This window comes from Plasmodium knowlesi (assembly GCF_000006355.2).
Source record: "Plasmodium knowlesi strain H genome assembly, chromosome: 8".
NCBI lineage: Eukaryota > Apicomplexa > Aconoidasida > Haemosporida > Plasmodiidae > Plasmodium > Plasmodium knowlesi.
Genome location: NC_011909.2, coordinates 1736009 through 1763090, shown reverse-complemented (window position 1 = coordinate 1763090; position 27082 = coordinate 1736009). Strand labels below are relative to the sequence as shown.

At 40.3% G+C, this 27082-nt stretch overlaps 8 protein-coding genes across 8 annotated transcripts; 2 read left to right on the top strand and 6 right to left on the bottom strand.

Moving 5' to 3' along the window:
- Positions 1 to 1169: 1169 nt before the first annotated feature.
- On the top strand, positions 1170 to 1656 carry PKNH_0838700 (60S ribosomal protein L44, putative; the record flags this gene model as incomplete). The annotated part of the gene is made up of 2 exons (XM_002258968.1): positions 1170 to 1382; positions 1558 to 1656. The coding sequence occupies 2 exons, from the start codon at positions 1170 to 1172 to the stop codon at positions 1654 to 1656; spliced, it is 312 nt and encodes a 103-aa protein (XP_002259004.1).
- A 569-nt stretch (positions 1657 to 2225) lies between these two features.
- PKNH_0838600 (1-cys-glutaredoxin-like protein-1, putative) lies at positions 2226 to 3078 on the bottom strand (the record flags this gene model as incomplete). The annotated part of the gene is made up of 3 exons (XM_002258967.1): positions 2226 to 2429; positions 2607 to 2705; positions 2875 to 3078. The coding sequence occupies 3 exons, from the start codon at positions 3076 to 3078 to the stop codon at positions 2226 to 2228; spliced, it is 507 nt and encodes a 168-aa protein (XP_002259003.1).
- A 1460-nt stretch (positions 3079 to 4538) lies between these two features.
- Positions 4539 to 5630, bottom strand: PKNH_0838500 (circumsporozoite (CS) protein; the record flags this gene model as incomplete). The annotated part of the gene is made up of 1 exon (XM_002258966.1): positions 4539 to 5630. One exon carries the CDS (start codon positions 5628 to 5630, stop codon positions 4539 to 4541), a length of 1092 nt encoding a protein of 363 aa, XP_002259002.1.
- A 2994-nt stretch (positions 5631 to 8624) lies between these two features.
- On the bottom strand, positions 8625 to 10629 carry PKNH_0838400 (conserved Plasmodium protein, unknown function; the record flags this gene model as incomplete). Its single annotated transcript, XM_002258965.2, has 3 exons — positions 8625 to 9883; positions 10024 to 10080; positions 10575 to 10629. The coding sequence occupies 3 exons, from the start codon at positions 10627 to 10629 to the stop codon at positions 8625 to 8627; spliced, it is 1371 nt and encodes a 456-aa protein (XP_002259001.2).
- Positions 10630 to 12414: 1785 nt separating this feature from the next.
- On the top strand, positions 12415 to 15885 carry PKNH_0838300 (conserved Plasmodium membrane protein, unknown function; the record flags this gene model as incomplete). The annotated part of the gene is made up of 1 exon (XM_002258964.1): positions 12415 to 15885. One exon carries the CDS (start codon positions 12415 to 12417, stop codon positions 15883 to 15885), a length of 3471 nt encoding a protein of 1156 aa, XP_002259000.1.
- A 526-nt stretch (positions 15886 to 16411) lies between these two features.
- Positions 16412 to 16954, bottom strand: PKNH_0838200 (conserved protein, unknown function; the record flags this gene model as incomplete). The annotated part of the gene is made up of 1 exon (XM_002258963.1): positions 16412 to 16954. One exon carries the CDS (start codon positions 16952 to 16954, stop codon positions 16412 to 16414), a length of 543 nt encoding a protein of 180 aa, XP_002258999.1.
- Positions 16955 to 17711: 757 nt separating this feature from the next.
- Positions 17712 to 19036, bottom strand: PKNH_0838100 (elongation factor (EF-TS), putative; the record flags this gene model as incomplete). Its single annotated transcript, XM_002258962.1, has 2 exons — positions 17712 to 17846; positions 17993 to 19036. The coding sequence occupies 2 exons, from the start codon at positions 19034 to 19036 to the stop codon at positions 17712 to 17714; spliced, it is 1179 nt and encodes a 392-aa protein (XP_002258998.1).
- A 985-nt stretch (positions 19037 to 20021) lies between these two features.
- PKNH_0838000 (uncharacterized protein) lies at positions 20022 to 22595 on the bottom strand (the record flags this gene model as incomplete). Its single annotated transcript, XM_002258961.2, has 1 exon — positions 20022 to 22595. One exon carries the CDS (start codon positions 22593 to 22595, stop codon positions 20022 to 20024), a length of 2574 nt encoding a protein of 857 aa, XP_002258997.2.
- Positions 22596 to 27082: the final 4487 nt, after the last annotated feature.

Genomic DNA, 27082 nt, shown 5'->3' with positions numbered 1-27082 from the left:
TTTTTTTTTTTTTTTTTTTTTTTTTTGTTCCTTCGCAAAACTCTACAGACAGAGCAGCGAAAACTGGTAAAGCATATTTGTTTTGTTCACGTGGGTAGGGAGCCACTGTCCCATGGGGGAGTTACATCCTATCATATGCGCAATATACAAGGGAAAATATTCTAATAAGTACATTTCTTTTTTTCTGTACGTGCGGCTACTACTCGCAGTTAGATATACCCTCAAAGGGGGAAAAAAAAAAAAAAACGCCAGCCACGAAAAAGGTTCCTCTTCCTCCCCCCCCCTTGTGCCTATAAAAGGTGCGCTCATATTTTCCCACTTCCCATATTCCTTCCGTTTCGCGCGGAAGCTAAATTTTGTGAAGAACAAATGAGAGCAAAATTATTCGGAAAAAATATTTAAAACTGTTTTCACAAAATAGCAAGTTAATTTTGCTTCAATTTCTATACAGTTTTTTTTGTCCTCCAAGTGAGGCCATTTTGTGGCGTTCTGAGTGTTCGGGCGCATAGGCGCCACTTTGATCCCTATAGGGAAAAACCAACCGCCCGTTGGCGTAAAACGGCCCGAGGCAAAAATGAGTATAGGCGCAAAGTCCGTACATTGCCTTTTAAGCGCCGAGTGCCTTTGTTGGAGCATAACGTTATTGCCGTAGAATATATATTTCTCGCGGTATGGGTCGTATGAAGTCAAAATTTTGTTCAGCAATTAACTGGGCATATTTCTCAGAAACCATTATAGCTGTCGTAACTTTTCTTCTTCCTTTTTATAACTTTTTCGAAAATTATTTCCCTATTTTTACGTTCCGCTTTTGATCAAGCGAAAAAAAAAAATGCAGCGCCGGTAAATTTTGCAATTCCCCAGAAATTTATAGCAGTAGTGTTAATTCAACCCAGTAATATATTTTCCTTTTTTTTTTTTTTTTTTTTTTTTTTAATTTTAATTTTTTTACCATTTCGTCAACTGTCGCGAATTTAACCGGCATTCTTAACGTGGAGTATTGTGTATTCTCACATTGTCACTCAGTTACTCAGTTACTCAGTTACTCAGTTACTCAGTTACTCAATTACTCAATTACCCAATTACTGAATTATTCAGCCACGCGGCCGCATAGCTACATAGCTACGTCCTTCCTAGTTACATTTTTACATACCCCAAAGAATTTGCGCAAAATGGTGAACGTTCCCAAAACGAGGAAAACCTACTGCAGCAACAAATGCAAGAAGCATACCATGCACAAGGTCAGTCAGTACAAAAAGGGAAAGGAACGATTGTCGGCCTTGGGAAGAAGAAGATACGACATGAAGCAGAAGGGATTCGGAGGCCAAACCAAGCCCGTTTTTAAGAAAAAGGCCAAAACTACCAAAAAGATCGTTCTCAAATTGGTAAGCAATTATTGGGGGGAGAAAAGCGTGAGTCCCGTAGCCTTTTTACCCCAAAGGATTATGTGATTCGTGCGTGCTCTTTAACTGCACTGGCGTACACCATCGTTATTGTAACCCATACCACAAAGAGGTATGTACCAATTCGTTTATTTTTTCCTATTTTTCTCCCCTGCAGGAATGCACAAAATGCAAGAAAAAACGATTTCAGACCCTGAAGAGATGTAAAACTTTTGAGATGGGAGCCGATAAGAAGAAAAAGGGAGCCGTTTATTAAGGGCCTCATCACCCCCCCCTGTATATTGCTGTCTCCTCCAAAGGAGAGCCCCTCTCCTTTCATTACTGCTACGAATCAAATCGCCCTGTTCGGGAATTTTATTCATTTGATAATGGTGCATCGCTTGTTTGGTGCATACGGATTCGCAGTTGCAAAGATGAATAGATCCGCTTACATGCTCGCTCAGGGTGTGCTCAAGTATACCCATGCAAGTATGCGCATATATGCACCCGTTTATATATATGTACATATTCACGCTGCGCAACGTGTACGTTCGTGCCCCCTGCATGCGTGCAGTGATTATCAGTATGGAACATTTTTCGAAAAACTCTTTTGAAATGTAAGAAAAGAACTGCTAAATTTATCAGTGTTTACAAAAAGGGTGGCAGATATTAAACAAACACTTGCCCCCCGCTCGCCGCAGTCGCACCGCATGCACATGCCGCCTGGGCGTTCTCATTTCGAACGACACGCACATCCCCAACTGTACCTACAAAAAAACAGCGCTCTTCCTGTTTTATACCCCATTTATGCGACAACCGGTTGGAGCAGGGAAATTCTGAAAAGCCTTACTTGACCATCTCCTGTAGCTCTCCACTGGTGTACAAATCTGATATTATGTCGCAACCACCGATGAAGTTGTTATTTACGTATAAATGGGGGATGTAAGGCCAATTGCTGTAAATCTTTATCGCCTCACGCAAGTCGTTGTTTTTCATTACGTCGATGTATACGTAGTCCTTGACGTTCATATTATTCAGTATCTGGACCACCTGCGCAAGGGGAAAAAAAAAAAAAAGTTAGCCACTGCACAAAATGGGCATATTAAAATGTTCCACTCCTGGGTGTAAATTTATCCAAAAAAAAAAAAAAAAGGTACATTTCTCAAACGTGCGAAAAACTGGGCCTCAATGGGCAAAACTACCCCATGGCAGACATATGAATCTCACCTTTGCGCTATACCCACAGAGGGGGCTTTCTGGGGTTCCCTTCATAAACAGTACAATTTTCTCTTTCTCAAGGATTTCCTTAATTTTTCCCTTCAGAGTCTACGAAGTATGAGCAAAAAAGGTTGAAAACAGACAGCGGTCATTTAGCATCAGAGGCAGACTGCTGGGCATCAATACAATGTATTTACATTAGAAACAATGTATCATTCTTAAAAATGAAAAATACACCGTCTCGTAGGTACCACCTCATTTCCCTCCCAGTTTTAACCTGGTACACATCAGATTTTTCAAAGTCTTTAAAATCGTCCCAGTCGTTATTTATCTTCTTTTCGGGCCCTCCATTTTGCTTATCTTGAAAGGAAGTACTGAAGTTCGCTTTTGGAACCTGATTGCAAGAAAGGAACTTTAGGTTTCTCCTCACTATGTTTCGATTCATGCGAAGGAGGATCTTACAACTGTTTCTTATTATCATTGTAAAAAAAAAAAAAAATAAAATAAAATAAAAAATAAGTATGCACAGATCAGGTGTTTTTAATTAAAACTAGATACAAAACAGCTAATTTACATAATTAAAAAAAAAAAAAAAATTATTTCATGTTCATAATTTTTTTTATCCCAAGTGACTTTATTTCAATTCCCTGTATTGTATGTTCCTTTTTTTTTTTTTTTTTTTTTTTTCCTTTTCCCCCAACTGCAGAACTGAAACAGTGTTATAATGGCACAGTGAAGTAGCATACATCCCACGCCGCTACAATTCGATGATACCTTAATTTGTTCCTATGAAGCAGCCCACCATTTTGTTGTTTCTAAAATTTAACCATGGTGCTATTCTATATGGAGCAGCATTTGCATCTCCAATTTGTGTGCAAAAGTTTATCCCACCTGAACAAGTTATCCAATTGGCGAAAAAAAAAAAAAAATTCTGCATTAACACACAACAGTAAAATTGTCACCATTTTGGCTAACTGGTTTATTTCCCTTAGGGAAAAATATGTCCTCTCACTTGTATATAGCAACTTTTCAACTAAGAGAAAAATACGGAACAAGGACATATGCCCGTTTCCCAGCCATTAAAGCTGCTGCTTAACATTTAATGGACACTATTAGAACAAGCAGCAAAGACACAAACACAGTTGCGTTATACACCTGATTAGCATTTCCTTTCCGTATGCTTAATACAAAAGCTGGGCCCAATTTGCACACACCTTGCGGTTATTTAAAGCTACATATTTTTGGCTAAGGCAAACTGTGAAAAAGGTGCGAAAGTGTTTTACGGACATGTATGCCTTTATACACAAAAACGAATTAATGGCGGTGTTATAAGGGAATAATTTCCCCCATCGGAATTATTATATGCCTACATTTTGCTCTGACACCCGCTCGTAACCCAAAGAACAGACGTGCTCCTCGCTTACCACGGTGCATATTTTAACTAACCTTTTTTGAGTTTGCAAATTTTTGAATTTCCCAAGTAAAAATAACAATTCTTTTTTTAACTTGTTAAAAATAAATACATTCTCAAATTTTAAGTTCTCTACGTTAATCAGTATACATAACACATACGAAAAAAAAAAAGAAGAAAAAATATACGTCAAAAAAGGGTCAGTCAAAAAGGGAAAATATTCATATGAATTTTTTTTTTTTTTTTTTTTTCGCTTTTTTTTTTTGTCACGATAAGTGTTTAAAAATACTCATATCGTGTTTTTTAGAAATGCAGAACTGATTGTGTGTAAGCGAATAATCGGTAAGGGATGTTACTTATTACGCTTTACACACATGTGCATACAGTTACATATAAACAGCAGGAAATATTCATAAGAAAGGGGAAAAAATCATGTCCCTACCTACGGACAAGTATTTTTATGCATGTAAAGAACACAAAACACTTAATATGTACCGTGGGGGACGCCGAAAAAAATGGATATCAGCTACTTAATTGAATAATGCTAGGACTAACAATATGACTAAGCCTAATGAATTACTCACAACGTTAAATATGCCAGCGCACTTATCCATTACACAAGCTTCCACCTCAAGGTCATCCATAGTAAGGTCCTCTGCCTTTTTATTACCTGCATGAGCTTTTCTTCTAATTCTTACACCATTTCCACAGGTTACACTGCATGGAGTCCACTCGGTGGTAACGCTAGATCTAATTTTGTGTAGGTAATCATTCACAACTTTTTCATTTGGGGCATTCGCACCCTGATTGTTTTGTCCCTGTCCTTTTCCTGCTTGTTTATTCCCCTCATTTCCTCCTGCTGGTGCACCTCCCCCGTTTCTTCCTTGTCGTGGTACATTTGCCCCATCTCCTTGTGCTTGTGGTTGTCCTGCATTCGCCCTATCACCCTGTGCTTGTGGTTGTCCTGCATTTGCTCCATCACCCTGTGCTTGTGGTTGTCCTGCATTTGCTCCATCTCCTTGTGCTTGTGGTTGTCCTGCATTTGCTCCATCTCCTTGTGCTTGTGGTTGTCCTGCATTTGCTCCATCACCCTGTGCTTGTGGTTGCCCTGCATTTGCTCCATCACCCTGTGCTTGTGGTTGTCCTGCATTTGCTCCATCTCCTTGTGCTTGTGGTTGTCCTGCATTTGCTCCATCACCCTGTGCTTGTGGTTGTCCTGCATTTGCTCCATCACCCTGTGCTTGTGGTTGTCCTGCATTTGCTCCATCTCCTTGTGCTTGTGGTTGTCCTGCATTTGCTCCATCACCCTGTGCTTGTGGTTGTCCTTCATTCGGTTGTTTCAGCTTATTTTCATTTGGCTTCTTTGGTTCTTCTTCTTTTTCTTTTCCTTTTTCTTTTTTCTTTTCTTTATCAGCTCCTTCTTTTGGCTTCTCACCAAGTCCTCTGCCTCGGCTAGCACTTTGTCTCACCTGTGCTGCGCCAAGTGAACTGGTGTCTACATTATTGAAGCTTACTCCATTTACATTTATGGCCCTGGAGAGATCTACATTATGTTCGAAGTGTGTGGGGAGCAAGTCCACCAGCAGGATGGAGGAGACGGCCAAGAGAATGAAGTTCTTCATCTTGTTCTTGTATATAAGTATGTGGAGGAAGGTTTCTTATACTTCTACGCCTCTAGTTGTCTCGTTTGCTTAATATAAGCCGATTAAAAAAATATATATATATATGTATATTTTTTGATGTTCGTGAATTTGCCTTATGCAGATTTATTCGAGAAGAACAGACCTTGTTCCAACTGATGTAACACGCAAAAAAAAGGTTTTGTTGTTTTTACGATAAGTTAAAAAGACTTAGTAAGAAAAATTATGTGTAAAATATATTTTAAAATATAAATGTTGTAAAAAAAAAAAAATAAAATAAAATAAAAGCACAAATGTTTAAACTTTTTTTTAAATATTTTTATATATTTGCTTACAGCCCTTTTGTGTGCGTGGAGCTTTGTGGTTATGAAAAAGGGGTTAATTGTTCAGAACTTTTTTATCTTCCAAAAGCATGCAATAGATTGTCAATTCCTCACGTAGAAATGACGCTTGCAGGGGGGTTACCACCCTTAAATGCTGTTACTACAACGAAAGCTGAGGGGGAAATAATAATGAAAAAATGCATGCGGAAAATGTAGACCTCGTGAGGGATGGCAACCTTTTCCTATTTTTGCATGCATCGCCAGAGGATGCATGGATGTGCTTCCCATTTCGTGGGATCTGGACTGATGCTCGTTCTGCTAGGCTTCTACAGTGAACCCTACATACGTCACTACATGGACATGTACAGATATGTCCCATCGTGTGCACAAAGACGCGCACCAATGCACGTGCACGCATGCTCAGTTCATGTCAAAACAGACCCCATTTTTTTAATTCTGCAAATGACGATAAGGACAGGAGGTAAACATATAAACTTCGTATAAAACATGCATGTCCTTTGCTTTGAAGATAACCCCAAAAAGAAAGCAAGAAGAAGAAAAAAAAAAAAAAAGAGGAAGGGACTGCAACCTCGTGGTACATAATCTTCAAAATAAAAGAAGTTAACAAGTGCATAAGATTTATTACCTGTCCTTATCCTAACATATCTCAATTTATCTCATTTTCTTTTTTTAAAAATATTTTCTACTGCATTTCAGATTTGTTCAGTTGTTTTCCTGAGTACGCGCTAACATATTGACCTTTCTTTAAAAAAAAAAAAAGAAAGAAAGCAAAATAGCCGAAAAGGAAAAATACTAACGGTAAAATAGATCTGTTCTTTATTTCTTTTCATAAAAGGGAGTGCTTGCTTGGCTTCCCATCATATTCACACACATATAGAATGTGGTGTACTTAAGATGCGCATGCTATACCCATGTATGTGCAAAATACCTGACGGTTTAGCTCCATCACACATGTGTAAAAATGGAAGCCCCCAAAGTAGCTTCATGTGGAATAGCGAACAATTCAACTGAGGTTAATTGGGGAGGTAAATTCAGCCTTCTTTTTTTTTTAACATCGTCAACTTTTTCTAAGTAGCTACAAGAAGGATGGCACATCACCCTTTCCACAACATTTTCTTCCGTCTGCACAGCTGGCCCATCTATTGGCTACATAATAAGGATGAAGCCATTTTTACAAAAACTTGAACCAAGGGGGAATTGAAAAAAAAAGTACCAAAATGTGCATGACTAACCAAGCACATAAAAAAGCATTTTTTTCGCATTACCTGTTCATAATTTTTTTCCACCTTACCGATGTTGCTACAAATTTTTAGGCGCTTAACTCGTTATAAATAAGGAACATCAAAACACTTGCAGCGGGGGAGAAGGGTTGTATACCCGGACTGCTCTGTTCAGTAAAAGCAGTCATACCCAAGGGGGAACTTTCCACATTATGTGTCTACACACCTCGGAAAAATGAGATAATAACCATTCCGTGAAGTGGTTTGTATTAGTTTATATACATATAAGCAGTCCGCTGGTTTTCACAAATGCGAAAATTTACAGGCGTGCAAAATGAGACATCGCGCAACGGTCAACAGCTTAAGCCCCATTCAAAAAAGCGAAAAAATATTATGTGGAAGGAGAAGCATTAAAAAAACCGCGCCAACCAAGTACAACAGAACCCTTCATCATGATGAAAACCTCTGGATAAGTCCCAATAGTAGTTCCGCAAAAATTGCAAAAGGAAAAAGTACCACACCCATCCAGTCATTTTGCGGTGCGCTAGTACAACCCCATTCTATACGCGTCCATCAAGCGGGAATGGCAAAAATATTAAGTGTCACTCGGGTTATTTCAGTCAAAATTTATCAGAGATAAAACGGGCGAATCGAAGTACTTACAAGCAACTGTACAGACAATACTTGCATGGTTTAACGTCTAAAAAATGAGGAAAATAAAATACACATCTGCGGTGGTACATGTGTACGAAGGAGTAATTGGCTAGCTGGACAGCGTCCTTAAATAATCATCTCGAAATTAAAAAAAAATTATGAACAGTCATGCAAATGCAAATGTAAAAAAAAAAAAAAAAAAAAAAAATAGCTAGTTTACGTCAGCTAGCTAGCATTGCCCCAAATAAAATTTTCTTTAGGTATGTTTTAAAAAATAGAAGAACAAAAAGCTTAAGATATTTCTACAACACTTGTGTCTGCTGCGGCAATAAGGGAACCGCTAAGTTTATAAATTTTCTAATATCTTATCAAACTCTTCATCATTATGGAAACGTCAAATGTTAAAAAAGGAAGTTCTCCTTTTATGAAGGGGTGGGTATTCCTTCACAACATGTTCATAAAATTTTATATGTTTTCGGTGCATATGTGTTATTTCTCTTGGGAAGGAAAATTTGGTAAATACTTTGACCCACTATATTAGGAGGGAGGCTCTTCATGAATGGCACTTTCGGCGTGGCGACTTCGATTGGGGTCTTCTTCTCAATTCTCCCACTCCTTTAATTCTGTCCTTTAATTCTGTCCTTTTGTAGTTTAGTTTAGTTTATTTTAATTTTTTTTTTCTTTTTTTAGCTCCCCCAATTCGATGCCGTCTTCTTCAAATGTGCAACCTGGCACACGCTTCACTGCATTTGCCAATTTTAGTCGTCGATGAATTCAATTGGCAGTGAAGATAAACTGACATTATCGAATATGTTATTTACTTTCATTGCGATGTCTTTCATATTCATATAGTTATCTTCGTTGGGAATGTTAACATGTGATTCATGATCCTTACTGAATTCGTGCGCAGAACGCCTGCGATGTAACCTCCTCTGTCTTATTTCCTCCTCCTTCTTCTGTTCATACAAACAAAAAAGTGTGTTTAAGCGCATTAGTTCATATTTCTTCTTATTGTCACGACCTCCACTGTAGATATTCATTTCATCGAGAGATTGCTCAACAATTTTTCCTTCGTTCCCTCTATTCCCAACTACACCAGTTTGCGTATCACGTGCTAAATCTTCAAGGCATGATAGGTATATTCTTCTTACCGAGTCGTCCTTTTCTTCCTCTGTTTCGTCTCCTCCATGTGCTCCTCCTCTGTCTACTTCTCCATTATCATCGTCTAAACTTAGCCCCACATCAAACAGGGTCTCTAAACTCCGGTTCTTTGGAGGAAATGTTATTAACGCTCTTAAATCGTCTTCGGTCATATCAAATATTCCCCCTGCTCTATACTTCTGCCAGTCCCCCACCGTTGGCTCTTCTTTTGATGAATCTTCCTCATGCGAAGGCCCCTTCCCTACATCAGCATCCGCGCTCGCTCCGTAATAACCACTCTGATCATTACCATGATTGCTATTCGTTCCTAAGGAGGTTTTCCTAAAAGGAGAAACACCTCTTAAGAATTTCACAGACAATTTTTTAATAGTCTCTTTTTTCGATAGGCTCCTTCTATTATTATCTCTCCGCCTCAGTAATACAGGTACATCATCTTTAGGGGGCGACGAAGGGAGAATAACCAATGGGTTGATATTCTTTATACTCCCCTTTAACGGAACAGCATCCGAATTATCGTCAGTTGGCCCTTCAGCTGATATGTTTCTATTACTGTCCTGTTCATCTTTTGTTGGAAATTGCCCCTCCCCCAATGGGGGGAGAGTAGCTTGTAGCATGAATCCTATTTTGCAGGGACTATCTGGTGGGTCCTCTGTTGAGGGGGAGCTTAAAGTGGATTTGCTCGTTGAGTTATCTTCCGTTTCACTATCTCCTATGTCAATATCCGAGTCATAAGGATTGATGCTGTCATAAGTGTCGTCTTCTTCCCAATCCACATGGGAACTGTCAATTGATTCACTGAAACTGGAGTTGTGTGTCCTACTGTTTCTTCGTTTCCTCAGCCCTAAACGTAGGTTAGCTTCGGAGAGAAGAAAGGGGAATAAAAAGATATGGCCGAGGATAAATAGACACGGGAATGGACAAATGAAGAACACCTCGCGCTCTTTCCCCGTGTCAAGAGGCGGCCTTGCCATTCAGCGCACTCCGTTATAGGATTACCGAATGGGTTAAGCAACTTGGACTTCTTTTTCGAGGGTCTATCCGCAACTTCCGTGCCTGCAGGAAGGCCAAGCAATTTGTGTGTTCACGCTCGTGTGGATATATGATAGCTCTAGTAAGATGGGAAAATGCGTGTGCAACTACGAACGAATGTACTTTCAATTGAAAGGTGCACTCCCCATGGTGCAACACACTACAGTACATTACACTGTACTGCATTTTTTTTTTTTTTTTTCATCAGCCACGTATGCAACTTTCCACATTACACAAATTAATTAGCATCACTTTTGTGGTGAAAAAAAAAAAAAAAAAGAAAAAAGAAATAATTTAAAAAAAAAAAAAAAATTGTCCATCCAAATGGGCCCCAAATCATCGTGAAAAATTAGCACAATTCTGCTTCACCCACGTGAACGGGCTCCATTTGGCCTTTAGGAATCTCCCCCGCAAGGCACATTACTGGGCCACGAATTTCTCACGGGTAGGAATATAAGCATACCCCTGATCGTGCATGCACGCGGGTACAATTCGACAGGCACAGATTCAGTCTTAACCATTGGTACAGTATAGCCAGGAGAAAAGTATCATCCAGTGGAGAGAGAGCTTCATGTTTGGTGGGGGGTTCTTCCCCAGGATACTTTTCTTAGGGATGAAAATCCCGCCGTTCGTTCTTCTATTTAAGGATGGTAACTATTAAAGTATGTATATATTAAAATGTTAAACACTCTTCGTTTCACTGTTCAGTACATTTCATTGCGTTTTTTTTTTTTTTTTTTTTTTTTTTTTTTTTTTTTCATGGAATGTTGTCTATATAACAATATCTACAGCCACTCAGATGAACTTTTCGTAATTCACATTTTAGGGGAAAGTCGACACTGAATGTTAAGGAAAAAAAAAAAAAAAAAAAAAAAACACATCCCCTTAGTGGTCTACAACCGGGGGGCACCTTTATGTGGCATGCACTTCTTCCTCACAATTTGGTTACATTCATCATGGCAGGTGATAGACATGTATATGCATAAATACATATTTACGTGTTTTTTTTTTTTTCTTTTTTTCACTTCATTTTCTGCATTTCACTTTTCCTCCCTTCCAAAGGAAAGTTTCAATTCGGATCCCTCAAATGCAACATCACCCAAAATGGAAGGCAAACAAATGACACCATAAAGTAAGAGGATCCATGTGTCAATATTGGACCAGGAAATTTACTGCGTCTACTCAGCCATCTTGCGCATTAAGCTGCTCCGTTCTGTCACCACATATTGCTTAGCCCTGCCATAGTACACATGATCGCAAGACAATTTGTGAAATGCCTTTTTCTATTTTATTCTTTTTTCATACGTTGGCACCATTTCATTCACCTACCACAAGAAGGAACAATAATTTGACTCGCCCAAATGAACGCACTATTCGTAACACAGTTCGGTGAAGGAATCCAGAATGCCATTCCTGCACATTCTTCTATTCGGTTTTGCATAATCAGAACTCATCACAACTTATCTCATTTGCCCCCGAATAAAATGCACCCAACTAGATCGTTTGTGTTGATCTATCGAGGAGGCGTGTGGGAGATCAAGGGGGTGCGGCTCTTTACGTGGACCCAGACGGAGGCAAACTAAGCAGAATGACATTGCATCATTGGGCCTTTGGACCAGGTGGCACATCATTACAGTTACACCACAACAGGCGAATGGACTGACCAGTCGCCCAATCTGCCCTTAAGTCAACCATTGCCTCATCACATTCTACAAATTCTCCTTTGTGGGAACAACCCTCTCGCTAACTGTAAATGGAAAGACCGGGAAAATACTGCAATTTTGTACGATGCTTCTGTGCAATGATGAATATATAAAAAAAGGAAAAGAACATTTTATAAACAAATTATCTGCTCACATGAAGGAAATTTCACCCCCCTGAACATTTTCAAACTGATGTTTCACTTGCTTACCCTTCCCCTTCGCCCCCTTTATATGGGGCTTCTTCCGTATGCCACATGTGCCTCTCCTCTGTACATTCATCAATTTGCCCCACAAAATCAACCTCCCCTTTTAGAACTCCTTCCGCAGTGGCCAAACCCTCCTGCTTCCGAAGGAGTAAGTACTACATGGAGGGGCACTGCCGGTTGGCGCATTTCCGATTTCGACACAAACGAGATTAACAATTCATATGAACATTTTTCCAAAGTGCTATTTTGTAATGTGCCATTATTATACGCCCCCCCCCCCAGTATGAGGGATGCAAATGTAATGATAAGGCAGCACAATAAGTAGCCATTTTTTTTTTTTTTTTTTTTTTTTTTTTTTTTTTTTTTTCCTGTATTTACTATGCCCCAGCCGAATTAGTGATTTCTTCCTTCTTCTGTCTGCGTACTTATTTAAAACGAGGACAACAGGGATGGTAAAATTTGCGTCCTTCGTGCTGGCGAGTAAGAAAAGGATAACATCGGTGAACATTTTAGAGGGAGCCTTGGCATACTACGTGGTGAGCAGGCTAAGTAGACTCCTCTTTGCTGAAGCGCGCACAAATTATGAAATAGAAATTTGCTCATGTGATGAATTAAGTGTGAACAATCTATTTCACTCCAAGGTTATTCATTTGGGGGGAGTGGATAAGGATGAGGAGCTGACGAGATTTTTTCGGACAGTTGTGTTGCAAGAGGGACAACAAAATTCGTCAGCCAATTTAGAGGAAGATGCACCCCTGGAGGAACAACCTCACTTGTGCAAAAATTGCAGATGTACAAATCAAAATTGCAGATGTACAAATCAAAATTGCAGATGTACAAATCAAAATTGCGGATGCACAAATCAAAATTGCAGCGGATGGAATGTCTTCATTTTAAAAATTTTATTTCTCCTATATACTAATGGGAGGGGAAGGGAGAAGAAGTATTTTGGCGAATTCGCCTCGTATGTTATATCACTCTTTCATCGAGAAAATAGAGTTATCAAAAGGAAGGACAAATTATTTTTTCTGTTTTTGTTTTTTCTCTTATTCACAAAGACGGATCCATGGAAGGGAAGAAGACGCCACGTAGGGGAACGCTGTTCCCAGTTTGCCACACAGGTAGACAGAAAAAAAAAAAAAAAAAAAAAAAAAAAAACCAATGACTGCAAAGCTTTCTATGGACAACTGAGGAGAAGACGATGTGACAAGCTGACACTTCGAGCTGCACACAAGTTTCTTCGCAGCGGTTTATGCCATGTCCATCTCATCGATGAGGATGCCAATGCGCAGTTCCCCGCAGGAGACGACAAAAAAAGAGTTCTAATTTTTTGTAAAAAGTCTCTTCGCTACCTCAGTGAGGTGTGTTCCAATTGGAAATGTCGGAAAAATTGTGTAAGCAGTGTTAGCTACCTGAACAAGTCAAGTGAATTTACAGGGAAAGCAAAAAAACTCTTGACCATTGAAAAACACGAACGGTTAAAGAATTCACCCCTTTGGAAATTTCTGCACAAAATGAACCACAAGAGGGCGTGCCGTTGTGAATCTCCTGCGGAAAGAAAAAAGTGTACAAACACGAACACCTCAATGGAGAGACGACAGAAGGAAGAGGGGAACTCCTGTGAAGGGAAGTCTAACCAAGATGGACAGAAGAATGTACATCTATGCAATTTACCCCCATGCCAAGACACATACTTCACCTTAACCTGCGTATGCATATGCCTGTTATGCAACACCAATTGCTACAATCACTACTACCATCTGGTGAGTGTGCTTAGGCAAAGGAGAAGCTTCCACTTACACGAACGGGTGAACCACTTCATCAACGAGTTAGCCAAGGTGGACGCCAAGTGTCAGCATGTCTGGAACATGAAAAATTCCCTCCTCTACCTGTACCTGGATATGTGCCTCAAGAGAGATCATCAAGTTGTGAACAAAAGGGCCCGAAAGAAGGATGGGCAATGTTTAAGTCGAATCGCCCTTTCAACCGACTGTAAGGATGTGCCCACACAAGGTTTATCATCCGAAGCACCCTCAAATTGGATGCACATAGAAAGCAAAAAAAAAACGCATGCATCTTCAAAGGAGCAAATTTTAAAGTACGTGAAGGAAGAATTCCAATTTTTTGATAAAATTTTGGAGATCAAGTCGTACAACTACATGGCCACATCTCACGTCTGTACATTTAATCAGCTTATTGGTTTTCTGTGCGTGAAAAAGAAGAACAGTACTTGTGAGAGTACCGCAATTAGCAAAACGATAGAGCAACAGTTTAACACAGTTGTTAGGAAAAATGCCTACTACTACGCCATGCACAATTCGTTCCTTATGATCCATCTGCAGGATATGTATCTCTCTCTGGTGGAGTGGTTAAGGAGCCGATACTGCGTTGTCGTACGGGCAAACCTATTCACGTATTGTTTAGATTTGGTCAGAGGGTATCAACTGTGCAGTGACACGTGGTGGGAGATGGTGAAAGGAGGGATGCACACAACTAAAAACCATCGCAGCGATGGTCCACAAGATGGGGGGGAGGGACCCATACAAACAATGTCCAACCCGATGGAGAAGATCATCAACATGCAAGAGGCTCATATGGGGTACCTTCCCGAGGGAATTTGCTTTTCCCACCACAAAAGTACATACCTCGAGTTTATCCTCTTTGAAAGAGGCAGGAAAAAAAATAATAAAGAGACAGAAAAAAATTATGATCAGTTCAGAAAATTTACGCCTCAAATATTTTACAAAAAATTGAAAAGAAAAATGGAAAAATATAAAGTTCATTCCAGACACATGCTGCATCTGTTGGACAAATTATATAGCGAAAAAATCTACATACATTTTTATTCCAATGGACTAAGGAACGTGCTTTATTGCCGATGCAACTGTAACTTTTTTTTCCTCGAGGTGGTCTGCAATGTAATTTTACCGCTCCACCTGAAGAGGCGCATTGGACAGAAGAATAATTCACCAATTGGGGGTAGCCATGAATGGAAAGGAACATTCGCTTTGGAAAAAAAAAAAAAAAAAACACAGGAAGAAATATCAAAACTGCTGCGCTCTCTAGATCATTATCTCGCCAGAGAATTGAAATATCTCTTCCATGAGTACACTCGTTTTAGAGTAAAATATAGTGGAAAAAAAGAAAACAATTTCACCAAGAGGGTTAGCAGACTGCTCAAAGGGTATGCACACGTTCGTAATACGTGGTATTACCCCCGCCCATCGGCAGAAGGGGGCATTAAAACGAAAAGGAAAGGATGGATTGCAAATGGGTTACCCAGCATTCGTGAGCCCGGCGTGGATGATGCCTCTTCATACCCCAGAAAGGAAAAGACGAAACAAAAAGGTGATGATGCCACGTGTCCTCCCGTTCTGGTAAGTTATTATGGTATTTTTTTCAAGTGTATAATTTACACCATACATGAATACGCTTTGCAGATATGTGGGGTGGTACGCTGGTGGTTCACAAAAATCCTATCGTCATTTGTTGATTCAGAACACTTGGAGCATCTCAGATTTTTCCACCACCTGCTTCCTTCATTTGAGCGAACAAAACAAAGCAGTGGATCAGTCCTCCATGACGAACTAAACCTTAACGATAATTTACAAACCTTGCGCAAAATATACCTAGACATATTACAGTTTTTTAAAGGCACGAAAATGGAAAATTGGAAGGAAAGGGACATCCCTTTTGGTCACTTGGCGAACGGACAGTCCGAGATGTCACCTAGGAGAGGTTCAAACGAAATTCCCTTTTTGAAATTCCTTTTTTCTGCTAATTTCCACCTCTTCTTGTGTGAACATAGGTACGCGCTTTACCTCCTACGGGAGGTTCGCCGGGATCTCCACTTCGTCTTTCCTCGGGTAAAGCGTATGGTTATGCGGCGGGGTAGTCCTCTTTGGAAAGGGCCAAGCTGACCTAGGCCCCCATGTCCTTGAACTCCTTACCTCCAGTGCATGCCCCACTTTAACCATATATTCTTTTTTTTTTTTTTTGTTAATTTTTTTGTAAATCCAAATAACGCCCTTATATCCCTGTTGGGAAAAAACGTGCGTAAAATGTTGGGATCCCACAAAAATGAGGACAAAAAAATAAAAAAAATAATAAAGAAAAATATAAGAAAATAAAAAAATAATTAAATTAATATATGAAAAAATGGACAGTGACCCACACTCGGGTTTGTCCATCATACAAACGGAAACACATATACCGGCTGATGCATTCGTACGTATGTGGTCGCCCCCACGTATAATTGAAAAAGTGGGAACTATGCGGGGGTGGGGGTATCAAAAGGTAAAACAAATAGCCGTGCTCACATGAGTATGCCACTTAAGAGGACATTTTTGGAAACGCTTGTTGACATCCACGGGGTACCCCTCCTCCTGGGGTTGTAGACCATTGGGGGGTTCTTCTTCATGGCGTTTTCCTCACCGTTATCTCCCTTCAATGCTCCGCGTTGGCCCCTCGCGCTTGGTCCTTCCCCTCTTGACGGTAGGCAAATATCGCACAGGCACATTTCCGATGTTTTACATAATCAGTGAGGATGTACCGAGCTCGCTCGTTGAGCACGTCGTAGAGTTCCATATACCTCAGCTGCAGGTGCTTCCTCACCTTGAATTCCTTCTCGATGAGGAGCTTGATTTTGCAGTTGCTATTTTGGATCTGCTTCTTCACATTTCCTATGTCTTTGTGAATTGCCCCCAGTTCACGCTCATACATCTGCTTGTCGCAAAAGTTCAGAACATACTTTAGGTTGTTCTGCTTAATCTGTTCCTCATTTTGCAACATTGCCACTTTTTCCTCCAACATGCTCCTTATGGAATGCTTCTCTGTTATTTCTATTTTTAGGGATTTCAAGTCCTCCGTAATTTTTGCAATTTTTTCACGATAGCTCCTCTCCTGCTCATCTTCGAAGTTGTTGTAGTCTACCTCTTCACTCAGGAATGTCAGGGGGAAACTGTCAAAGAGGATGTGCTCCTTGTTCATTCTGCCTGCAACAGCTCAGGGTGTATGTGTATGGAGGGGGAAGGGACAGAGATACCCCTGTTTCAGTGCGGTGACGATGATTTTTCCACTTGAATTCTGTACCTTGTGCCCCCTTTCTTTTTTGCTCTCCTCCTTCACCGCGTCCTTTTCTCCTCCTACCCTGCTGTGCTTACTCCGGCTGATTCCTTCACTTGTTTTATTCTTCCTTCTGAAAATTGTTGCAAAGTTGGGTAAGTGGCCCAACTACTCGAAAAAGTTACAAGCCGTTCGTACCCTCCACACCGTGCGCAAGCATGAGATAATGAGTAAATCGAAAATTTGGGATCCCACTCACTCTTTATGTTAATCCGTTTGACCCATCTTGGTGAAAAAAAAGGGTCTGTTCAATTTTTTTCCACTCCGAGATAGTCCATTAATGATTTGCTATCTTGGCATTAATTAATATCCTTCCCATTTTACGGCCTTTTTTTTTTTTTTTTTTTTTTTTTTTTTTTTTGCCTTCATAACGTCAGTCATGCCTTTCCTGCTCGTCGCCCATTCTTGCATGCACTTACCGCGCAAGTATCCCACAACGGGAGTCCCCCCCAAAAAAAAAAAAAAAATGAGCAATATATAAATCATTGCCCTTTTTTTTTTTTTTTCCTTCCAAAGGGAAAATGAACATCACAAAAAAAAAAAAAAGAAAAATAGAAAAGGAAAGGAAAGGAAACGCACATCCTATATCAGGGCGCACGGCATCGTTCTCTCCCCCCATGTGTTACTCTCTCAAAATGTTTTTCTCGCCAATGACGAATGTATCAAAGTGGCTAACGCTAATGTTCATGTCATGCTTCTTGCAGAAATCGCGAATGACTTGGGAGACCTTCCGCTTGGTATCGTCCAACATGTACTCCTGAGGGGATGGAAAAAAAAAAAAAAAAAAAAAAAAAAAAAATCGCAATTAGGGAAAACGTAAACTTCAGGTGATCATGCAAGCAAATTTACACTTCTCCGAATAGGCAGGAAAGACAAATGGTGACACCCGGTTTGTTGCTTCACCTGCTCGAGGAGCACCACGGAGTTGTAGAACTTGCGCATTTTCCCGTTAATCATGTTGTTCAGTATGTTCTCAGGTTTCTTCAACACCTGCAGGGATTCCCGAATGATAGCCATCTCACGCTGCACAACCTGTTCAGGCAAATCAGAGATGGACACACTGACGGGCTTGGCGGATAAAATATGTAGAGCTATATCATTTGCAATTTCGGAAATGCATTCTCCTTTACTTTTTAATTTTTCTGGAAGCTGATCGACTGTTAGAACTAGCAGGACGCCAGACGTCCCGATGTTTTCTTCCACCTGATTGTGAATGTAGTAATGTAAAAATTGGTTCTCATTTTTCCGCTCATATTTGGCAAATCGTCCGATACGTATATCCTCTCGAAATATGTTCCTCAAGTAGTTTATCTGCTCGCCCACCGTGGTGGTTGAATCTCCGGTATGATCTTCATAGGGTAGACTCAAGAGTTCTGTCGCTCCCGGTGAGGTAGCGCCCTCACAGGTAAGCACAACATTATTCCTCTCGTTCTTTGTTTCATTATCCGCTGCTTGTATCGAGGACTGGGAGCCCTCTGCAAGTGAAGCGGACAAGAGAGTACGCAGAAATCGAACGAACTTCTCATTTCGAGCTACAAAATCCGAGTCACTTAAAACTTCCAACATGATAACTCTGTCCTTGCCCATTTGAGAACCAACCAACCCCTCCGTTTTAACCTTCACACTGGTAGACACAAACGATGTATTTTTCGCACTCCTTCGAACCAATTCAATTGCCTTCTCTACATCACCGTTACATTCCTTCAATGCGTCGTTACATGTCTGTATGCTCGCATTCGTTACCTCCCGCACGTATTTCAAATTCTGTAGGTGTTCATTTGGTGGGTTTGCAGATACGTGTGGTCTGAAATTCCATTTTCTTTTCTTCACAAATTTGTTGAATGTACTTACCAGTTGGAATTTTTGGCTACTTCTGTAGCATCGATTCTGGGGCAACAGAGCGGAACATATCACTAGGATGAATTTGAACAGGGTATGTATTTTCATTTCATACAGCTTATCGGCACAGGGAGGATTTCTTTTTTTTCCCCTTTTTAGGAAGTCTTGCGGAAGAAGTGAAGTGGTGGGGGGCTACTGTGCTCCCCCAGAGTGGTCGTCCTCACACGGAAGGTCACGCGATACGGCTGTTGCATATGTACAGCGGCAACCCCACATTTGTCAATAATTTAGGTGCATGTGCATTAATATATATGCTAGCCTGGCGGAAGGTTTCATGTTTTTTTTTTTTGTTTTTTTTCCTACACGTTCTTTTACCCCTTCCGTGCATATAGTATTTATAGCCTTCTCGAAATTTTTAAAATAACCCAAAAAAAAAAAAAAAATTTTAAACGGGTTCTTTTTTATCGGGTAGGAATCGTTTCAGTTGTGATCTACCCGACAAGGCGCCAGAAGTCGTAGTGAATCTTCTGTCGGCACGAGTCCAGGAGAACATCGTTTTTTCCAAAGGGAAAAGGAAGGGGACGAATGTACCGCCACGTAGTTTCAGTCAATATATTAATACCTATCTCTTCCTTGGGTGCATTAATAAGTATTACCCCGTAGGATGTTTCAAGCAGAAGGGAATGAACGTGCACGGCAGAGTTGCCTTTACTTAAAAAAATGTTGTAACCAGTCAGCGGTTGGCACATGCAAAGAGTACCCCATCTGGCTTAAGAGGGGGAAACCCCCCAGCAGGAAAAAAGAAAAAAAAAAAAAAAAAAAAGTGAACACCAGCGGGTAGAACAAAGCAAAAAGGAGGAAAGAAACCACCAGACGAAGCTACTAACGCACACATGCACATACGGTGGAGGGAGCGCGCGCAGTTATCCTGATGTTCAGGCGGTTTTCTTTTTACCCCCCGTTCTTGGCCCCTTTAAAAGGAAGCATCAACAAAGTAGAGCGGCACAACATAGAGGGGGAGAGTTACCACCTCTCCCCTTTTTTTTTTTTTTTTTTTTTTTGCTAGGATGACCTTACTCCTGTGACAATATTCCTACGATTCTTCCTTTTGCATATCGTCCTCTTCTACCTTCCCGGGTGTGTCGTTTTCGTCCGTTTGGGTATTCTTTTTCTTTTTGTTTTTCTTTTTCTTCGACGACGTTGTCTTCGTCGTCTTTTTCTCCTTCTGCTGCACGAAGTTGGCACCCGGTGTTTTGGTTTTGATCGCCCTTTGTGTTGGTTTCTTGGCATTCATAAACCCATTTAAAGTTAACCTTGCCGTGGCAGAAGTTCCAGGAGCACGATAAACGCCAGTTTTCTTCGAATCAATACCTAACTGTTTATGTATGTATAATTCCTGCGTAGAATTTTCCATGTAAATACCCAAAGATGCATCGGATTCGGAAAAATTAATCTTGTTAAAAGGGAGAATAATAACCTTGTATAATTCTTCAAAATTAATTCTACTAACAATAAAACCATCATGCGTAAAAATTTTCAAGTGATTATCGACGCGAAGTCTTGGGTGGGTAGTTGCGGTGAGGAAATGTTTTCCATCGTTAAAAAATTCACACACCACTGCACAGGATGCTTTTGTTTTGCTGACTTCTTTCTTTGTGGAAGTGTTCCATAAAGTGATGTCTCCACTTAAATTCCCAAACCCACCTGTTAAAAGTAACTTCTCTGAACAATTCAATCTTAGGGTGTTAAATTTATGCCTTCCAAAGGAATGAGCTACGTTAGCACATTTGTCATACAAAACAATTTCTGCGGGAATGTCTCCTTTGCAAACGTAAAACTTGTTTTGATTAGGGGACCATATATAATCATAGATTTGTCCTCGATCAGTCATTATATTCACTTCGCTAAATTTATTTGTTTCGATAAAAAATAAATTACTCAGTCCATAGTAGTACTGCTTCTCCTTATCCACCTGTGTGTGTACATTTAACAACACTGCACTGGCATTTTTGTTCCATTTAAGCTTCATTTCATCTGAATTAAAAAAAGTCTTGGAGTACACGTGGTTTCCAAAATCGGATGATTTAAAAAGCTTAAAAACGGATGGTTTACCCTTAGATCCTCTTTCATACGTCGCGATAAACACTCCCCCTCCTCCGCCTTGTCCGCCTCCTTCTTTTCCTCCTCCTTCTTTTCCTCCTCCTTCTTTTCCTCCTCCTTCTTTTCCTCCTCCTTGTCCACCTCCACCTCCTCTTCCTTGTCCACCTCCACCTCCTTGTCCACCTCCTCCTTTTTTATTACCTTGCTCAGGGGACACATCCAAAAATTCCAAATTTTCCAAGGTCATTTTATTTACATATGATGTGAAATTATTTTCCTTATAGATGTAAATGGTGTTGTTAATTCTGATAACACATATAGACTCGCTCTCGCTCCATTTGTAGAAAGGCCACAATTTACTACTATAACTTTTGAGCGTGTCCACACGGACGGGAATTTCATCAAAATGATTATCGCACTGGCCCCTTGCGCCGTCCTCGTGGTCGCTGTGTTCCTCTGCGTGGTGGCCTTGACTCGACATTTTATTCGTCCCTTTGCCAACATCATTATCACCAACATGGTGACCACCAACAGGATGATTACCGTCAACATGATTACCACCAGCATGATTACCACCAACATGATTACCACCAACATGATTACCACCAACATGATTACCACCAACATGATTACCACCAACATGATTACCACCAACATGATTACCACCAACATGATGACCACCAACATGATGACCACCAACAGGTTTACCACCAACATGATTACCACCAACATGATTACCACCAACAGGTTTACCACCAACAGGTTTACCACCAACATGATTACCACCAACATGATTACCACCAACATGATTACCAACAACATGATTACCAACAACATGATTACCAACAACATGATTACCAACAACATGATTACCACCAACCTGATGACCAACAACGTGGTCATCGTTCCCCTTTTTCTTCTTTTTTTTCTTCTTCGGATCAGCCGCCTTGCCAATCTTATACATGAACAAATTATGTGGTGATACCTCCGGTTTATACTGACAGTACAATACCAGATGACTATCCTTGGGACTGCTACAAATAGCCTTAATGGGCGTCTTCGCTTTTATTTGGAAAGAGGAAGAGGAGGAGGAGGAGCAGCAGCAGGAGCAGCAACAGGAGGGGTGGTTTTCCTTCTTCGCATCATCATCTTGTCGTAGGTCTATAATTTCTGCCACGTGTAAGTTAGATTTTCTCACGAGAATTATTTTTTTATAATCATTTGTGCAAGTGGCTAACTCCACATCATCAAATTCTTTATAAATACGAATTCCCCGATTCAGTACAAAATCATTGTTAAATTTATTTCCATTTTTTTTTACTTGTGTAAAAGAAGGGTTTCGGGTTTCATTGCTTTCGGTCGTTTCTTTCATGTCTATGCATTCGTGTTTGGTACTTTCGTTAGGTAACGCCACACCATTTTCTTCACTCCGTTTAATTTCCTCTTCTATGTCGTTTATGATACAACCGCTGAAGCGGACATCATACTCATAAATGGTTGCTTTGTTCTTGCTCAGCGCAAGGAAGAACAAGTTCTTGTTACTATTGCTCGTTTCTGTCGATTTCATTGTTGCGGCGATGTAGTCGTTCCAGTGGGATGTTCCTTGTCGGTGTTATGCTTATATATTCGTGTGTTCGTTATATATACACACGTTGTCACTTTTTGCGTGTGGAATGATCGATCCAGTGCGTGGTTTCGACTGTTCTGCTCGGTTTGCGCGCGCGCACACAGAGCATCTCTCCACACACACACACACACACAGACGCACCTTCTAAGGGAGCTGTGAACAATCTGCTATCAGCGTCGTTATAGACTCTGTTATCAACTCAGTTATGAACTCAGTTATGAACTCAGTTATGAACTCAGTTCTCAACTCAGTTATCAACTCAGTTCTCAACTCAGTTATCAACTCAGTTCTCAACTCAGTTATCAACTCAGTTCTCAACTCAGTTATCAACTCAGTTCTCAACTCAGTTATCAACTCAGTTCTCAACTCAGTTATCAACTCAGTTATCAACTCAGTTATCAACTCAGTTATCAACTCAGTTATCAATTATGTTATCGGATCTGTCAGTGTTGTCGTTATGGGATATGTTAGTGGTATCGTTATGGGATATGTTAGTGGTGTCGTTATGGGATATGTTAGTGGTATCGTTATGGGATATGTTAGTGGTATCGTTATGGGATATGTTAGTGGTATCGTTATGAGATCTGTAGGCGGATTAGCTTGGGTCGTTATGGAAAACACCTGGTAAAGTCACCCTGGTTCAGGGCGTTATGGAAAACACCTGGTGAAGTTACCCTGGTTCGGGGAGTTATGGACGACACCTGGTGAAGTCACCCTGGTTCAGGGTGTTATGGAAAACACCTGGTGTAGTCACCCTAGTTCGGGGCGTTATGGAAAACACCTGGTGAAGTCACCTGCCAATAGTTTTCCACTTTGGCTGCGCAACACGTTGGGTGATGTTGGGAACGGTTCGCGTGCCCATGCTCGTAGCTTTTTTCCTCCTCTTATCTTCGTTTAAGGGGGATGTGGCGGGGATGGTGATAAATTTTGGAATTCGGTTCTTCTAATTTATGGAAAAAAAAAAAAAAAAGAAAAGGGAACACCTCCTCACGAGAGCGCAAAAAAAGGAGAAAAAAAAAAAAAAAAAAAAAAAAGGAAAAACACTAATCTCAATGAAAAAGTTTACAAATGAAGGGCGAGAAGAGTACGGTGTTGCGAAATTATTTTTTATAAACTTATTTATTTATTCTTTTTTTTCCTCCTTTCCCTTTTTTTTTTTTTTTTTCCTTTTTTTTTTTCCCCTTTTTTTTTCTTGTTTGTACAGAACGCAGAAAAAAAAAAAAAAAAGGGGGATGTGAAAAAAACAGAACAAAAAATAAATAAGGGACTCTTGCGTATGTCCGTCGCGCATATTGTGGAAAAGGGGCGGACCGTTTATGCGCCTAGGGGGGAAGGGGGGGGGTAGGAGGTACTGCATACCACCCTTCCCTTGTTGGCTAACTTCATGGGCATAGCAAGATCAGTCTACTACACAACACAAATGATGATCCTTTATTTTTTTTCTTTTTCATTCTTCTTATTTTAAAAATTTTTCTTACTTTTCTTTTTTTTTTTTTTTTTTTTTTTCCTTCTTATTCATAAATTGTGTTTCTTCTTTTTTTTTTTGTCCTGCATAAAAAAAGAAAAAAGTAAACTTCCCCTAATATATCTAAATTGCAGGCCATATATTGTTGTTCTAACACCCTAAAATGCGAAACCGTCACCCAATATCCGAAACCTTTCCTTTTCCTTTTTTTTTTTTTTTTTTTTGTGTTGAGTGGATCGTCCCCAGTTTCCGGTTTCCGGGCTGTTCAGTTCAGTCCCTGTCTGCGAGGAGTTCTTTCCTACTCTCTCCTCAAAAGTAGCTAAAGCTAACCCCGGAACCTAAATCATGATCCCTAGAACATTATTTCAATACCCCTGAAACTTTTATCTAACACCCTTAAAGCGTTACTCGTACGTCCTGATCCCTTACTTCCTTTACCCCTAAGACCTTATTCTAACACCCCTACAACGTTATTCTAACACCCCTACAACCTTACACCTGAACCCGGAACCTGACTTCTAACACCCCTACAACCTTACACCTGAACCCGGAACCTGACTTCTAACACCCCTAGGAACCTTCCTCCTAAACCCGGAATCTGATTTCTGACACCCCAACAACCTTCAACATAAACTCGGAATATGAATTCTGACACCCCTACAACCTTCCTCCTAAACCCGGAATCTAAGTTCTAACACCCGGACACCTCCCCTCTTAAACCCGGAATCTGAATTTATAACACCCTGACAACCTTACACCTAAACCCGGAATCTGACTTCCAGCACCCCAACAACCTGCCCCCTAAACCCGGAATCTAAGTTATAACACCCTGAAACCTCCCTCCAAAACCCGGAACCCTCTTCCTATACCCCTAAAACGTTCCTCCTAAACCCGGAATCTAAGTCCTAACACCCTGACACTTTCCTCCTAAACCCGGAATCTGAGTTTTAACACCCTGACACCTTTGTCCTAAAACCGGAATCTGAGTTCATACACCCCCAACAACCTTACACCTAAATCCGGAATCCGAATTTTGACACCCAAACAACATCATTCCAACACCCCGAACAACCTTAATTCCAACGCCCCAAACAACCTTCATTCCAACACCCCAAACAACATCATTCCAACACCCCAAACAACATCATTCCAACACCCCAAACAACCTTCATTCCAACACCACAACAACCTTCATTTCAACACCCCAACAACAACATCATTCCAACACCCCAAACAACATCATTCCAACACCCCAACAACCACACTCTAACACCCAGAATCCGAATTCTGACACCCCTACAACCTTCATCCTAAACCCGGAATCTAAGTTCTAACACCCCAAACAACATCATTCCATCACCCAAAACAACCTTCATTCCAACACCCCAAACAACATCATTCCAACACCCGAGCAACCTTATTTAAACACCCCAGCAACACATTCCGACACCCCCGCAACCACACTCTAACACGCAGAATCCGAATTCTGACACCTCTACCACCTTATTCTGACACCCGGAATCTGACATCTAACACCCCAACAACCTTACACCTGAACCCGGAATCCGAATTTTGACACCCCTGAGAACCTTCTTCCTATATCCGGAATCTGAACCCGAAACCATTAAAAACTAAAACCGGGAGCATGAACCTCTCAACCCCGAAATATGAGAACTTTGAGAACCCTAAATTAGGAAACCCTTTTTTTATTGTATTACGTCCTCTGCGATGGTATACATTTTGGCGAATGCAGAAAAATTAGCATATATATATGTGTAGGTCTTGGTGAGGGTCGGACAAGGGAGATGGGGCAAGGGTGTAGGTGTTTGTGAGGGTCAAAGGGGGGGAGATGGGCCAAGGGGGAGATGGGCCAAGGGGGGAGATGGGCCAAGGGGGAGATCGACAGGGGAAATGGCCAAGGGTGGATGAGAAATACCTTCCTGGAAATGTATTATTATAGTATATTAGGGGAAATTTTCACATTTATTGTCGTTTTTTCAATAGGTCCGAAAGAAATAAGTGTATATGTTTTGTATTTGTATCAATTTAAAGTAATTTTTTTTTACAATTTTCATTTTTTTTAGAATTGAGGGGGGGGGGGAAAGAAAGAAGGTTTAAGGAGGAAAAGAAAGAAGACTCCTTAAAGAATGAAAAAGGAAGAAGGTTTCTTAAAGGGGGAAAAGAAAAAATGTTTAAAGGATGGAAAAGAATGTTCTCAAAGGGTGAAGAAAAAGAAGGTTCCTTAAAGGGAGAGAAGAAGAAAGAAGGTTTAAAGGGAGAAAGAAGAAAGAAGGTTTAAAAGGGGGAAGGAAAAGAAGAAAGAAGGTTTTAAGAAGGAAGAAAAAGAAGGTTTTTTCCTAGGTCATTAGAACAATAATATGACCTGGTGTTTAGCTTCCTTAGGGGGGAGAAAGAATCTTTTCTTTTTTTTTTTTACGTGTTTTAAAGGGAAAGAAGAAAGAAGGTTCCTTAAGGGAGGAATAAAAAGAAGGTTTAAGGAGGGGGAAAGAAAAAGAAGGTTTTAAAAGGGAAGGAAAAGAAGAAAGAAGGTTTCTCAAAGGGGTAGAAGAGAGGAGGTTTCTGAAGGGGGAAGAAAAAGAAGATTTTAAAGGACGAAGAAAAAAGAGGTTTAAAAGGGGGAAGGAAAAAAAAGGTTTTAGAGGGAAGAAAAAGAAGGTTCTTTTTCCTAGGTTATTAGAACAACAATATGGCCTGGTACTTAACTCTCTAACGGAAGAAAAAGAAGTTTCTTTAAAAGGAGGAAGAAAAAGAAGGAAGGTTTCTTAAAGGAAGAAGAAAAAGAAGATTTAGAGGGAGAAAAGAAAGAAGGTTTAAATGATATAGAAGAAAGAAGTTTTTTAGTGGGAAAAGAAAGAATGCTTAAGAAGGAGGAAAAAGAAAATAATGCTTAAAGGTAAAGAAAGAAGGTTTAAAGGTAAAAACAGAAAGTTTTAGAGGGGGA